The 15,401-nt window shown below is 35.7% G+C and overlaps 1 protein-coding gene across 1 annotated transcript in view; it reads left to right on the top strand.

Moving 5' to 3' along the window:
* LRP1B (LDL receptor related protein 1B) overlaps positions 1–15,401 on the top strand; it is a 2,049,143-nt gene that overhangs the window by 1,147,833 nt on the left and 885,909 nt on the right. Inside the window, exon 11 of the mRNA XM_043488135.1 lies at positions 204–440. Within this exon, the coding sequence (XP_043344070.1) occupies positions 204–440 (237 nt within the window). The remainder of the gene's footprint in view (positions 1–203; positions 441–15,401) is intronic.

The raw sequence follows: 15,401 nt of genomic DNA, 5'->3' as shown, positions 1-15,401 counted from the left end.
AACCTGCAATTTCTGTTTAAATTAAAGTAATACAATTAGCTGGCCTTCTTGCATCAAGATACATTTGGCATATTTTAGGGTTTAATTTTTGGTATTGAATTTAAAAACCACTAATTGTGCCAGTTAATTAAACAGTGGCATTATGCATTGTAAAGAAGATTAGGCAGCATCAGTTGTTTATGTTTGTAATCTTTCTTCTGCAGGACCAAAGAATGAGTTGTTCCTCTTTTATGGGAAAGGACGCCCAGGAATTGTTAGAGGAATGGACTTGAATACCAAAATAGCTGATGAATACATGATCCCCATAGAGAATCTGGTAAACCCACGTGCTTTAGATTTTCATGCAGAAACCAGTTATATCTACTTTGCTGACACCACCAGTTTCCTAATTGGCCGGCAGAAAATAGATGGCACAGAGCGAGAAACCATCCTGAAAGATGGTAAGTGACAATGTGTAACACAGATTTCAGACGGCCCACAGACAAAGCATTTTAAAAGGATAAATCTAATGTCTGTCAAGCTAAATTTAAGAAGAACCCAAGTGACTATTGATTTTAAAATATTTGTTAATTTCATTTTCTTTAGTAACAATATTTCTATGCTTTATCCACATACCAGCTTCTTAAAACTTTCATTGTAAAATAGAATTGCAATTGTTTTCTATGCTTTAAATATTATGGGAATTAAATTGAGCAATATATCCACCTTCATGGGAAATGTAGATTTACACTTATGTTTTACAGTGCTGTACAGTAGAACTTAAGATTGAACAGGACATCAGAGACTCTTTAATACTCGGTTCTTACTAGGATATTGGTCATGTTGCTCAAAGTACATTAAAAATATCAATGTCCACATTATCATCACAATTCTTGCATATTGTTTTTTATTTTATAAGACATTGCATATTGATTTCTTTAGAGTTACTCTGGAATCAAATGTCCAATTATCTGCAGAGAAATTTTGTTTATATCTATTTTTATTATAAATACATATGTTATTACATATGTAAGTATATATGCATATACTTTATTAAAATCAGTGTTTCATAAATTGCTTGGCTTAGAACAACCAATCAATTAACAAAATTATATAACTTTTGTATGAGTAGAAAACATCTGTAATAATCAGGCACACTGTATCTTTGACAGCTGGTTACCTTTAGGCATGTTGCTAATGATTCTGGACCTCAGTTTCCTCACATATACAGTTTGCTTACTTCTCAAATATTTAAAAACTGCTTGATTTAAGGACATTAATCATATGCTTATTATATGAAGGACACTGCACTAGCTCTCAGAGGAGATAAAACAAATGTTAAGAAATGGCTACTGTCTTCAAGGAGTTCATAATATACCTTTGGAGATAATATAAGCATCTCCAAAATATAAGGACTTTATAGCATTTAATTTAACAAATTCAGAGCTGGCCCAAAGAGATGCATGATTAATGGAAAATTTATTTGTAATAAGAATACACAGGAAGTAAGAAATATCTTTTTTTTAAGATTTTTTTTAATGTATTTATTTTTTTATTTGGCTGCATTTGGTCTTAGTTGTGGCCCATGGAATCTTTATGGAACATATGAGATCTTTCACTGCGGTGCACACAGGACTCTCTAGTTGTGGCACAGAGACATGCAGACTCAGTAGTTGCAGCTCACTGTCTTAGTTCCTTCTCGGCATGTGGGATCATAGTCCTTCACCGGGGATCAAACTTGCATCCCCTGCATTGCAAGGCTCATTCTTAACCACTGGACCGTGGGGGAAGTCCCAGAGTTGTCTTTATGTGGGGATTCTCAGAGAACGTTTTTGTGAAGAAAGTGGTATTTGATCTAGAGATTAGACCCAGAGGAATTGGGTGGAGAGGGAGGTGGGAGAGGGGATCGGGATGGGGAATACGTGTAACTCTATGGGTGATTCATATCAATGTATGACAAAACCCACTGAAATGTTGTGAAGTAATTAGCCTCCAACTAATAAAAAAAAAATAATAAAATAATAAAAAAATAATGGAAGAATGTCAAAGGGAAGTGGAGGATACTTCAGCGTCAGGAATTCCATGAGAAAACAAAACAAAACACCAAAAAACATACTCAACAAAGAGGGTGAGAGGAACATGAAATAGGTCACTACTGTAGGTTTAATTTACAGGTAATGATGACAGAGCAGTTGTGGATCCCAAAAGGTGATGAAATCAGAAGCCTTAAAGGTGAGGTGAAAGGGCTTGGTTCGAATCCTGAAGGGGTAAGAAGAAATAATGTTTAGCCAAAGAATAATGTTAATGAAAAGATATTTTGGAGACTCAGTCTGGTAGTTGTGTAGAGTGAATCAGATAGTGGAAGAAGAGAAAATGAAAGTAGAGAAATGGACTAATTATTTACAGCATGAGTAGTAATGAATGGTGCTCTCTTCTGTCTTGTAGGGGAATTGGGGGCAGCCTAAGATGATGATTCATTCATTGCATGTTCACGTTAACCCAAACCTTTAATGATAAAAGGTATACCTTCTGCAAGTGACAGATGAAGTGCTAAAATGAAGAATATCCTTGTTTTTGTCTTTTTTTATAGTTTACTGATTAAGGCAATATAAACTTACCATGACTTAAACACCCAAAGAGTGTCTAATTAGAGTTAAGATTTTTACTCTGAATTGAACGAGGCAGAGGCTGTCAGCCTACTTTTCTCTGAAATGCAATAACAGATAATAGGAACTTGACAATTTTACAAGGACAATGAACTTACATATTCGAAGTACATGCATTTGGATTGCTCTCATTTTGACCTAGACATTTTTAAGAGGGACTGAAATGTAATATAGAGGATTCTTGGTTTCTTTTCAAAAAGTGTCAGTTCCTGTGCTGTGAATGAATGTTCCAGCTAACAACTCTAACTTTGATAACCATATCTTCTCAGTGACATTGGGGTTTTGTATATTCTACCATAGCAACAGAGGTCAACTGAAATAGCTGTTTGACTGCCAGGCTTGTTCTGTACAATGTTGCTTTGGCAGCAGGAAGGTTATAAAAACATTTTGTTGATTGTCATACCTGAATATATATTTAGCATTTTGATAATCCTAGAGAAGGTACAGCTTAATATCATTTTTGTTAGTTTATATTATTTCTTATCAGTAAGGAGAATAATGATAGACATTATGATACAAGACTAGCATGTCAGAACAGAGCTTACATTTGGCAAATGACAATTTGTGATTCTTGGGATCAGAAAAGTTAAGTTTTGTATGTGTTCACTTATTTAATTAGATTGTCTACCAACTAACCTGAAGACTGAGAACTAATGCTTGGTTTGACAAATGATTTTGTAAACTTAGTAGAAATTCGGAGTCTTAGACAAATTTGTACAGTTTGAAGTACTAGGCTTCATGATTTTGCTGATTTTACATCAAACATAAATATCTTGGTCATATCCTCTACAAGCTCAGATTCTTTGCATATAAGAAAAAAAAAAAAACAGCACTTCAAGGAAAATATGTATCTTTATCCATTTTTTGGATTTTGTTTTTCTCTTAGTTTTATTGAAAACTACCTAAATATGCTGTATCTTATAGTCTTTGTATAATATTGTGAATTAAAGCAGTACATAGTTAAATAAGTAAGAAAGCAAAAATTATCCATTTGAGGTATTTGCATATATTTTAATAATTATGGAAAATATCTACGAAATGAAGACATATTAGTGATTAAAAAAAAAAAGACTTCTATAAGGACAAAATATTTACCAGTCTTTATTTTGTTTTACTCTTCATTATTTTTGCCAAATTCTGGTAACATTTATACTCTTTATCTCTTTTGGTTAATTACTCATTTTATTTGTCTGGTCAATAAATATTCATTGACTGCCTTCTCTGAACCAGGTGCTATTTTAGGTGATGGGAATGCTGCAGTAAATAGCTTGAAGCTTCATATTTAGTTGACATCCAAGTGGTGAAAAATAGATATTAAATAAACACATAAATGAACAAAATAATAATACATGCTCTAAAAAAATAAAAGAAGATATCAACAGGAAGCAAAAGTAGATGAAATGGACAGATAATTGAGATTAGTCATTCTTTGGGCTTCCCCTGTGGCTCAGCTGGTAAAAAATCCACCTGCAATGTGGGAGACCTGGGTTTGATTCCTGGATTGGGAAGATCCCCTGGAGAAAGGAATGGCTACCCACTCCAGTATTCTGGCCTGGAGATCCCCTGAAGAAGGGAATGGATACCGACTCCAGTATTCTGGCCTGGAGAATTCCATGGACTGTACAGTCCATGGGGTTATAAAGAGTCAGACTGTTACCAAAAGAGTCGGTCCATTACAGCCATTCTGTTACCGAGTTAGGTCTTATGAACCCTCACTTGAACCACAGAGCCCAGCCCAGCCCACTGCTTCAGTGGGGAGGGTTCTTCTCCCAGTTGGATCTGCACAGTCAAAATGGAACTGAAGCTGAGATTGAAGCGACACACTCGTTATTCAATGACCAGAGAATGGAGAGATAGGACGTTAATCACAAATCAACTTCTTGCCCAAGAGGCTTTTAACAACTAATTATTTTTAATTGGAGGATAATTGTTTTACAATATTGTGTTGGTTTTTGCTGTATTTCAACATCAACCAGGCGTAGGTATGTGTTTGCCCCCTCCCTCCGGCACCTCCTTCCCACCTCCCACCCCATCCCCCTCCTCTTAGGTTGTCACAGAGTACCAGGTGTGAGCTCACCCAGGGGACAATTAAGGCAAGATTTTAAGGGTAAGGCTAATGAGGGGGAAGCATATGTACTGGTTTTGTGGGAATAGGCAGGTTCTTCCTGGAACTAGGGTGTTACCTCTTTTCTATCCTTGAATGGTCCTCTGGTCTCTCTAGGCAGGAAGCGGCTCACATCATCATGGACAGACAGACAGGGGTGTTACAAATACAAGATGGTAATGAGATGCAGGGTGACATTTGTCTTATTTTTGAAGTTGAACCAATTTGCAACAGTTTTCTTAGAGTGAGACTCATGTTTCTGTGCTGTGAACAACTAGAGGGTATGGTTAGTTGTGATTTTCTGCAAAGTTACCTGGAGGGAAGGCTTCCCAGGTGGAGCTAGTGGTAAAGAACCTGCCTGCTAATGCAGGAGATATGAGAGATATGGGTTGGTTCCATAGGTTGGGAACATCCCCTGGGAGATGGCATGGCAACCCACCCCAGTAGTCTTTCCTGGAGAATCCCATGGACAGAGGAGCCTGGTGGGTTACAGTCCACAGGGTCACAAAGAGGCAGACATGACTGAAGGGGCTTAGCACACATGCACCGGGAGGGTGGGCCTGGGGTATGATTCCCGGGCAATAGCCTTGGTAACAATTCTTGTAGATATAATCGTTACTTTCTCTAACAGAATAAGACAGATGTTCTTTATAAGACTGACTTAATGTTTATCTTCTTAGATGTCTTGTCCAAGATTCATTTTTCATGGCAGAATGAACTAGAATTTCCAGCAGAAAGGGAAAAATATGAAAATGATGACTTAGTATTCAATTTATAATTGCATGTACTCTATTAGTGCAGTACTTGTTTTTAAGCTATATAAATTAATTCTACTGGATACACATATCCAAATAGAAGGCATGTTAAATGAATCTTTCACAATTGTTTCATATCTTTAAAGTATTAAAAAAAAAAACCACTCAAAACCTTTTTCCTGAGTTTGAAAGTTATTAATGCCTGCAGCTACAACAGAAAAACTGTAGTTTCAATAGATCCCATAATTAAACTGTAGCCTTGAGGTCACCAAGTTTGTGTTAATTTGTAATAATAGCCACAGGAACTAATGCAAAGTCTATGCTTTTAGCACTTTGCTATTCTGACCTCACATATTAATACTTCTTAAGGTAGATTCTACTTGATTGAGATCTGGAGTGAGTAGACATCTCCACACCTCAGAGTCTTCCTTTAACTGAAGACAGGATCCATGAAGTTAGAGAACAGTGAATAATTTTGGGCAGCATGTAAGATAGGCTTTCTTTTTTGATAGGAGTAGAAATGTAGCCATGAGGAAGAGGAGACAGTCTCTCTGGCAAAACATCTTCCAATTGATGTGTTTAAATCTGTTGGCATACAATCAAAGTATCAAGGGGTGTGTTTATGTGATTTTTTGTGATTGTTTGTCTAGCATCTTAAGGGTTAAACTGTATTCTTCACCCAGTCTCATCTCCAGTGTCTCCATACTACCCTGGAGTGTTCTAGAATCCAACAGTTCCTCCAGATTTGTATTGAAATATATGATATTATACCTGAGCCATAAGTTATTAATTGATACTCCATCATTGTAATACTTACCTGCTACCACAACTGCCACCACACACACACTCACAGATACACACAACCACCAACTTAAGACACACTTCAGAACTCTAAAACTATTCCCAGGCCTCTATTCTAACCAGTACTAGGGGAGCCACTCAAAACAGATTATAGGATGTGATCTGTCTTCAAATGAAACCTACCTGAGAGTAAGAATATAATTTTTGTTTCTGGAGATCACCATTTGTTCTTGGATTCCAATGAACTTTACCATTATATAAATCTTTAGGAATTTCAAGTGTCTCATTAAGATTGAGTGTTATAGTTGATGAAATAAACATGGTGAGATATCATCAATAAATTATGAAAGTTAGAGAGTTCCCTTGAACGTAACATAGTCATTATGCCTTGTGAAACATTTTAAAATTAAGAACAAGCCTTTATTCTCTGCTATTAGATTGCAGGTGAGTATCAGTCTCATTTTCCTGTCGTTAACTCCAACTTTTTCATAAAGAAGAGCTTTAAAGACTCTGGGAGATGTAGACTCTGACCAACCATTAAAGGAAATAATGAATACATTTGTCAGCCATGAGACATTTCCTAATTAAAACTGTGAAGTGGAGATTTGCAAGCATTTGCAACTCTTGAGAATCTAATGGATATTGTTGTCCTGCTGAGTAGCAAGGTTATAGCCTGTTTGCACACACTGACTCTTGTTGATTATCAATAAGATGTTTTCCCAGAGTTTGCTGGAGATGCGAGTCCTGAAAACTTTGGTTCAATTCATGTTTAGTTTGTATATTTCTCATAGTTATTGATGTTTCTCATGAAGTGTATGAGATATTTGGAAAAAAAAAAAAAACTTTAAGCCAATAAATGTCTTTTTTTTTTTCCCTGAAAAGTTGGCATGATGTGAAATCTAGGTTCTAAAATATATTAATTCATAAAAAAATAGAATTGGCCATGTGGTTAATAGGTTACTGTAAACATCGAAAACATCTTTCCCTTTGTTTCTACCCAACACAGGAATATATACATATGCACAAGCATGGATAAAGAGCTTACCACACACACATACACACATACACACACATAAGATAAGAATACACTTAGAAGTTTCTGTGAAGTCCACTATGAAAAGATAAAACATGAAATACTTCATAATCTCCAAAGTACCAATGAAATATTATTACAAATATGATTGTTGCATTAAAATTATGATCAGTAGAACTTTTTGCACGTGTTAAATAAATTTCAAGTTTCAGCATGAATTAAAAGAAATACATTCAACCTAGTTGCTTAATTATTCTTAGCATTTAATAATCTTTATTACTTCAGAAACCACTTGAGAATCCTCTGTTAACCTAGGACTGGTATTATAATCATTGACTATAATTGTACTTTTGCTTAGGTTAATACAAATTTCTGATGAAAAATAAAAATTTGATAAATTAGTCTTGGCAGACTTTACTATGAGTTCTCTAAAATGGATATGCTAGCTCAAATTGTGGTGGCAGTTAATACCACAATACCGGCTGAGCAAGTTCCCTTGAAACTAGTCTTTTTGGGAGGATTTTAAGGGAGTGATAATAGTCATTGTCTATATAACAAATAGGTCAAATAATGTGACTCTAACCTATCTAAAGCATAATTTTATTTTTGCCTTTCATTGACTATTAAAATGTATTCAGTAGAGTGAATATTCATACCCTATAGAAAAAACTTGGTCAAATCTCAGTCCTTTCTGCAACAGCCAGATCTCTCAGTCATGTTAAGTTAGAAGCACAGCCTCAGTTTGGTAATTAGCAAGCTCACTCCAACATATACACATATATGAAAGGGAAAGTGTTAGTTGCTCAGTTCTATCTGACTCTTCAATCTCACTAACTGTAGCCCACCAGGCTCCTCTGTCCATGCAATTCTCTAGGCAAGAATACTGGAGTGGGTTGTGATTTCCTTCTCCAGGGGTTCCCAACCCAGGGGTGGAATCTGGGTCTCCTGCATTGCAGACAGATTCTTTACCATCCGAAAATTCAATGCATCATCAAATCTTCCCTGCTTCCCACTCATATGTTTTCTGGCCAGAGAAAAGGAAAGAAAGGTATGTTTGGTTCATCCTTTCCGTGCCATGCATTTCTTTTTCTTGCCATGCCTCCTAGCTTGCTAGTGAGTTTCCAATGCCCAGTCACTTCTCAGCGTTGATAGGAAGAGGTGAGAGAATAAGATTGGTTAGGGATGACAAGGAGAGAGCAAAGGACCTATCTGATCTAGTTATATTATCAATTGACCTCTCCCTGAACCAGTCACGTCTTTAAAAGTCACTGTTAGGGCATGTAAATGTATGTGTCTGTGCGTACACATGCAGGCTTTTTGGAGATGTTCTGCTGGATCTCTCTAATTACATTTCCCTTGGCCAAGGTGCATGAAACTCTATGCATGTGACTCTGCGTCCGTGAACAACCAGGCCCTGTGCATCTTCTTATTGTTTGAGTCCCTGTAACCAACCAGATTGCGAACATCCCTAAGGTAACACACTCCCTTTTGTGATCCACATATGGCCCCCCAGATGATCTGTAAACTCTGCCTCAATCTGGGAGTTCAAATAGAGCAAATCAACCCCTACTAAGTATTCCGCCACCAGTCTACTTTAGCTTTGTCAGATGTGAGACTTACTCAGGTGTGAGTTTTGCACATTTGGAAAAAACCGAGAATTCGAAGATCTCTTAGATACCCAAGGCAAAGCCCCATCTCTAAGAGTTGAGGTAAGAAGCACCCTTCCATTCTCTCTTTCCTAGCACCTTGGGGGATTAAAGGATAGGGATTAGAGAATAATAGAATGGCAGTATCTCTCTCCAAAGAAATCTCCTTAAATTCTCCCTTTACATCAGGGATCTCCAACCTCTGGGATCTAATACCTGATGATCTGAGGTGGGGCTGATGTAATAATCAGAAATAAAGTGCACGATAAAAGTTATGTGCTCGATTCATCCCGAAACCGTCCCCACACCCCTGACCCATGGAAAAATTGTCTTCCATGAAAATAGTCCCTGGTGCCAAAAAGATTGGGGACTGCTGCATTACACCATTCATCTGGTTGAGGTGTTTAAGAGTTATGGAAACAATTGTGATCTAGTTGATTGTAAAATATGAGGACTTTCCCCCTCTTAGTCACTCTGATTTTTTTAAAGTCCTTTTGACTTCTAATCAAAGTTTTAACATCCCATTACAAATGTTACAGTGGATTACTATTACTCCTAATTCTGCAACAGTGATCAGCCAAGTTGCAGGATGTTCTAATAGTCATTAGGCAGTAGTCCAAATGACACCTGAAAAAGAAATATAAGAAAAACAACAGTAAGACTATTTTGAAAATTCACTTATAGGTGAAAACAAATAGTATTTCCACTTGTGTTTATCCTCCTAGTTTTTTAAATCAGGTTTTAATATCAGTTTAATTCTTTTAAACTTTAATACTGATTTTGCAAGGCTTAGATTTGTCTTTACAAGTTAATAAGTATAAATAATAACATGAAAGTACACACAAATATCTCTCAAGAATCTCAAGATGGTCCCGTCACTGGATAAAGGTGAGAGAGCAAAGAGAGCAATCTCTCACCCTCTTATCCTTTCCTCCAAATTGTAACAATTCAGATGTCACTTTTGCCTATATTTGTAATTGTAAGGAAAACCAAATTTGACATATTTTCTAAAATTTTGCATTTCAGTGAACAGTATCATCTGACTTAATTTTCTGTACAAATTCTTCAGAATGACAAAATATATAAAGTTGTATGTAAAAATTAGAATTATTTTTAGTTTCAGATTGGCACTAGCTCTCAAATTGGATGGAAAAATTGCTAATTTGCTATGTATCACAAATCCTACAACTATTTGTGTTAATCAGGTCCCATTGCTTATACTGTTTTAACTCATGACCCAAAGAAAATTATGTTACTTTTGGAGATACCAGTCATGATTTGTGAATCATGAACATTATTTGAACAACTGAGTTATGGAAACTGTGCCCTAGCTGAGGGAACCTATGGTACTTGGCCAGTAGTATATACGTCCCATACCTGTTCCATCACAGATTGATTTTAAGGCAACCTTTGCCAGATACATTTAAATGCAAAAATCTTAGATTAAATGGCCCCACAACTTTGAAAAACATTTTGAACAGATTGAGGAGTTTGACAGTTTCTTATAAAGTTATACATACAATTCTTGTATTAGCATGCAATTCACTTTCAGAAAAGAAAACACACTTCCATATAATAGTTGTTATCTGGTATCATGTAGACAAAACTCTTTAATTATTTTTTTATTTCTTTTTTACTAACCAGATGGCTGAATTAACTGGTAATTTGTTAGGTCCAAAAATGGCTGCAAATTTTACTCTAAACACTTACAGTTTTCCTTTGATAAACTCTTGCATTTTAAAAATCAGGTTCAAAAAAAAAATCAGGTTCATTGCAACATAATTTATATATGGCAAAATTCACCTTTTTTAAGTAAACAGTTTGATGTATTCAGTTAAGTAACCACCACCAGGATCAAGTTGAAATAGTTCCATCACCCAAGAAAGTTCCCTTAGTTTCTTAAAACCGCTGATCTGATTTCTATTCTGATTTGATTTATTTTTCTGAAATGTCAAACTTGTAATCATAAAATGTATAGCCTTTGAGTTTGGTTCACTTTACTTAGATAATGTTTTTAAGTTTTTTTTTTTTGTCATGTTGCTGAGTGTATCAGACATTCACTCTTTTCATATAAGGTTGTATTTTACTGAATGGGTGCACCACAAAACTTTTATTCCTTTCCAAGTTAATTTTCAATTGGGTTGTTTCAAGTCTGGTCAATTTTGAAGAAAGCTTTTACAAACATTTGTATACAGTACATTATATACACATGTGTTTTCTTTTCTGAAAGTGAATTGCATGCTAATACAAGAATTGTATGTATAACTTTATAAGAAACTGTCAAACTCCTCGATCTGTTCAAAATGTTTTTCAAAGTTGCGGGGTTGTTTTGGTTTCTCAACATCAAGGGAGGAGAGTTCCAATTGTTCTGCCTTCTCTCCAGCACATGATATTATCTTTTTTTTTTTTTTTTTCCATTTGAGTCACTGATAGGTGCATGTTGATAACTCACTGTCTAAATCTGAAGGTCTCCGTATCAAGGTCATCTTAAGGTCTGATTCTATCTACAGCTTTGCCTCTTTGGTTGACCAGTTGATCTCAATAGGTTGTTTGTCTTCTCTTGCTTTCTGTCTGTCTCATAATTAGTCTTTGAATTTTAAATAGTATATGTAGGAAAACCTTAGAGACTTAAATAAGTAAAAATTATCCAGGAGTATTAAGCACATTTCTCTGTCAGTGTGTTAGTGTGAAGAGTTTGGCCAGTCTGTTCAGTCACTGGGCTGCATTTGGATGTTGTTCCTATCACAGTTGCCTTTGGTAAACCAAACATTTCAGATTCTTCCAGCAATGAGTTGATACTGCGTTGTGCTTCGTGAGCACCCTAGATTGTGCCTGCTCATTCTTCAGCTTCCAGTACTTCTTGCATAGCTGCTTCATTGAGGGGTCTCTCTCCACACTCTTGCCCTCTTTTTGATGGTAGACTGTCATGATCTGTTTTTAAGTGGAAGGCTCATGATGGATGGAAGAGGGCTTCTCCATTCCCTTGGTCTGGCCGGTGGTCTTAGATTCTGTGGTTCTGAGCTCTGGAGATGGAACTTTCAATGCATCTCCTCCCTTGTCAATCAGTATCTGCCATAAAACTATAAGGAGTCTTGGGCAGGAGATAATCTTTTGCTCCTTATCCTGGAGTGACAAATTTCTGTGTTATTTTTGTTTTGTTTCTTCCTTTGTTTAAATCAATCCAGAATTCTGGGTCCAAGCAGCTTTATTGTATACTCTCTAGGGGCAAATAGCTTTGCTCCAACTTTTCCCTGAGTGTCACTGTACCTTTGTTTTGGACTGTTGGCAGTAATTTCTTACCCTTCTCCAAGTGCTGGACTAATGCTACTTCTTTCAAGTAGCAAACTTGTGGTGGGACCAAGGGTGTTTCTCTCTCCACTCTCTGAATCACATGACTTCTATTCCTCCCCCCATGACAGTTTCTCTCTGCTGTTCACCTTACTTTTGGTGAAGGGAAGTTTTCCTGCCCTTTTTCTAGGGGCAGATGACTTTTTCTTTCTATACCTCCCTCACAGGCAGAGGATCTTTATCTTGCTTCTAGGAATGAGACAGTCTCCTTCCCCTTCCCCAGTGGTTTAAGGGGTTTCCTTTGTATGGAGGAAAGTCCAGTGAACAGGTTGGGTTTTATGTCTGTGAGACACACAGGACTCTCTCAGTTCTCTTACTCTGGCTTCAGTTTTTCTCTTATGAACTCAGTGACAGGAATCTATTGTATAAAGTTTTCCCAATAATTCTTAACTCTCACATTAATTCACATGTGGTTTTAATTATTTTTTTTTACCATTTTAGCTTTTTAAAAATACTAGTTTTATGACAGTTACCTCTGCCTCCTTATATTCTGGCAAAGGTACAATTCATGTGCCTTGTTTTTACTGGAGGAGGACTGCCACTCTGATTTGTTTTCATGTTTCCTTGGAATCCCAGCTTTTATTTGGACTCAACAAAAATTATAATTTTGTAGATTATTGGTCTTCCTTTTATTGTTGTATGTTTCAATATTCTTTTATGGCTTTCAGCATCCAAAGTGAAGCCTAATTCTGCAAGTCTATAAGTCCTTAATAAAAAATGAGAATTTGAAGAAGGAGGTTGAAATATTTTTAAAACTGTTTTTTCTTCCTTAAGCTTAGCATTAGAATCAATTTTTAAAAACAGCTAAGTTCTACCGTGGATACATGTGAATCCCTTGTGATGCTTTTAAACATCCACAGTTTACACACTTGAGGCAAAAAGATTTACATGCTTTCTACTTTCAATAAACTCATTTTGTATAACATTTTAACAAAAATAATTGAAAGTAGTGATAGAAGTCTTCACTTTGTGAAAAGGAAAATTGATTAATGCATTATATTGTCAGGACAATATGTTGTTATTAAAGATATGGTGGAGATGATGTGATTAAGGATTATCTCAAAATCTGATTCTTATTTATTGCTAATATTTCTAGTCTTTATAAACATTTACTTGCTAAAGATTTCAGATAGTAGTTGAGGTGCTTACTGAAAATGTAGCTGTCATTCTGAAAGAGTTTTCATTCAGTTTGAATGCATCTGTCAAATTATAAATGGGGTGAAGGATTAAACATAGGATTAAGCAAACAGTTCACCCTGACTTTGCCCTCTTTATCCATGAAAAAAAACCACTGAAAAATATTTTTTTAACAGAGTAAATTGATACCAGCACTGCAAAATTGAAGAGTATATCATCATTGATCAGAGTTGATGGGAATTTCTTATCTAGAATTCATATGGGACCACATTGACTAGACTATGAAAAATCATAACCTAAAATATTGTAGGTGCAAACTTCAAATACATAGTCAGTGTGATCCCTATCAAAATACCAATGCTATTTTTCACAGGACTAGAACATATAATTCTAACTTTTTTTAAAAGAACCACAAAAACTCTCAGTTAGCAAGGCAATCTTGAGAAAGAAGTCCCAACTAAAAATAACTTTACACAGTGAAGAAGCTCATCAACAAAATGGAAAAGCATCCCAATGAATGGGAGAAGATATCTGAAAACAATATATTTGGTAAGGAGTTAACATTCAAAATTTATAAAGAACTTATACAACTCAACATAAAAAGTACTATTAAAAACTGGCAGAGAATCTCAGTAGACATATTTCCAAAAGAGACAAATAGCCAACACACACATGGACATGTGTTCAATGTCACTAATCATCAGTTAGATGCAAATCAAGCTCACTAAAAACCATTGTATACCTGTCAGAATGGCTATCATCAAAAAGATAACAGAGTGACTGTAAGAATGTAGAAGAAAGGAACCTTCATACATTGTTAGTTGAAACAAATTGGTATAATCACTATGGAAGACAAAATGGAGCTTATTCAAAATATTAAAAAAATAGAACTACTATAGATCTAGCAATTTCATTACTGGATATTTACCAGAAATAAGGGCTTCCCTGGTGGCTCAGATGGTAAATAATATGCCTGCAACACACGAAACCTGGGTTTGATCCCTAGGTTGGGAAGATCCCCTCGAGAAGGGCATGGCAACCCACTTCAGTATTTTTACTTGGAGAATCCCCACGGACAGAGGAGGCTGGCAGGCTACAGTCTGTGGGGTCGCAAAGAGTCAGACATGACTGAGCAACTAAGCATAGCACACAAGAAATAAAAACAGTAATTCAAAAAGACATATGGACCACAGTGTTCATTAGAACATTATTTACAGTAGCTTCGACATGGAGCAAGTATTCGCTGATAAATGAGTGGATAAAAATTATGGGATGTACATATGCACATAATGGAATATTACTCATCCTTAAAAATTAATGAAATTCAATCATGTGAGTAACACTGAGTAACATGGGTTGACTTGGATAGTACTGTGCACACACAATGGACTATTACTCAGCCATAAAGATAAGTGAAGTTTTGCCATTTGTAAGAATGTGAATGGATGTTAAAGGAATTATGCTATGTGAGATGTCAAAGAACTACAAATACTATAGAATTTCACTTGTATGTAGAGTCTAAACAAACAAAAAGCCAAATGCACAAACATAAAACAAAACAAACAAAAAACATTTATAGATACACAGAATAAACATGTGATTGCCAGAGGAGATAGATTTATTTGGGAGGAGTAAATGTGTAAAGAGACTTGAGAGGTACAAACATATTTATAAAAAAGCAAGTCAGGGAGGTGTAATATACATCGTAAGGAATATGTTTAATAATATCTTAATACCTTTGGGAATACGATGACTAGATTTATGGTGAGATCTCTGTAATGTATGTAAATATCAAATCACTATGTTGTATACTTGAAACTAATATAATATTGTATGTCAACTATGTTTAAAATAAAAGTTCATAGGGTAAGCTATAGATATGGATGCAAACAGAACTCCAGACAAATTGATAAAGTGAGCAAAACAATATTT

The sequence above is a fragment of the Cervus canadensis genome, chromosome 15 (genome assembly GCF_019320065.1).
Source record: "Cervus canadensis isolate Bull #8, Minnesota chromosome 15, ASM1932006v1, whole genome shotgun sequence".
In the NCBI taxonomy this organism is placed as follows: Eukaryota; Metazoa; Chordata; class Mammalia; order Artiodactyla; family Cervidae; genus Cervus; species Cervus canadensis.
The sequence above is the reverse complement of the archived record's forward strand: the minus strand, read 5'-3'. Positions and strand labels throughout refer to the sequence as shown.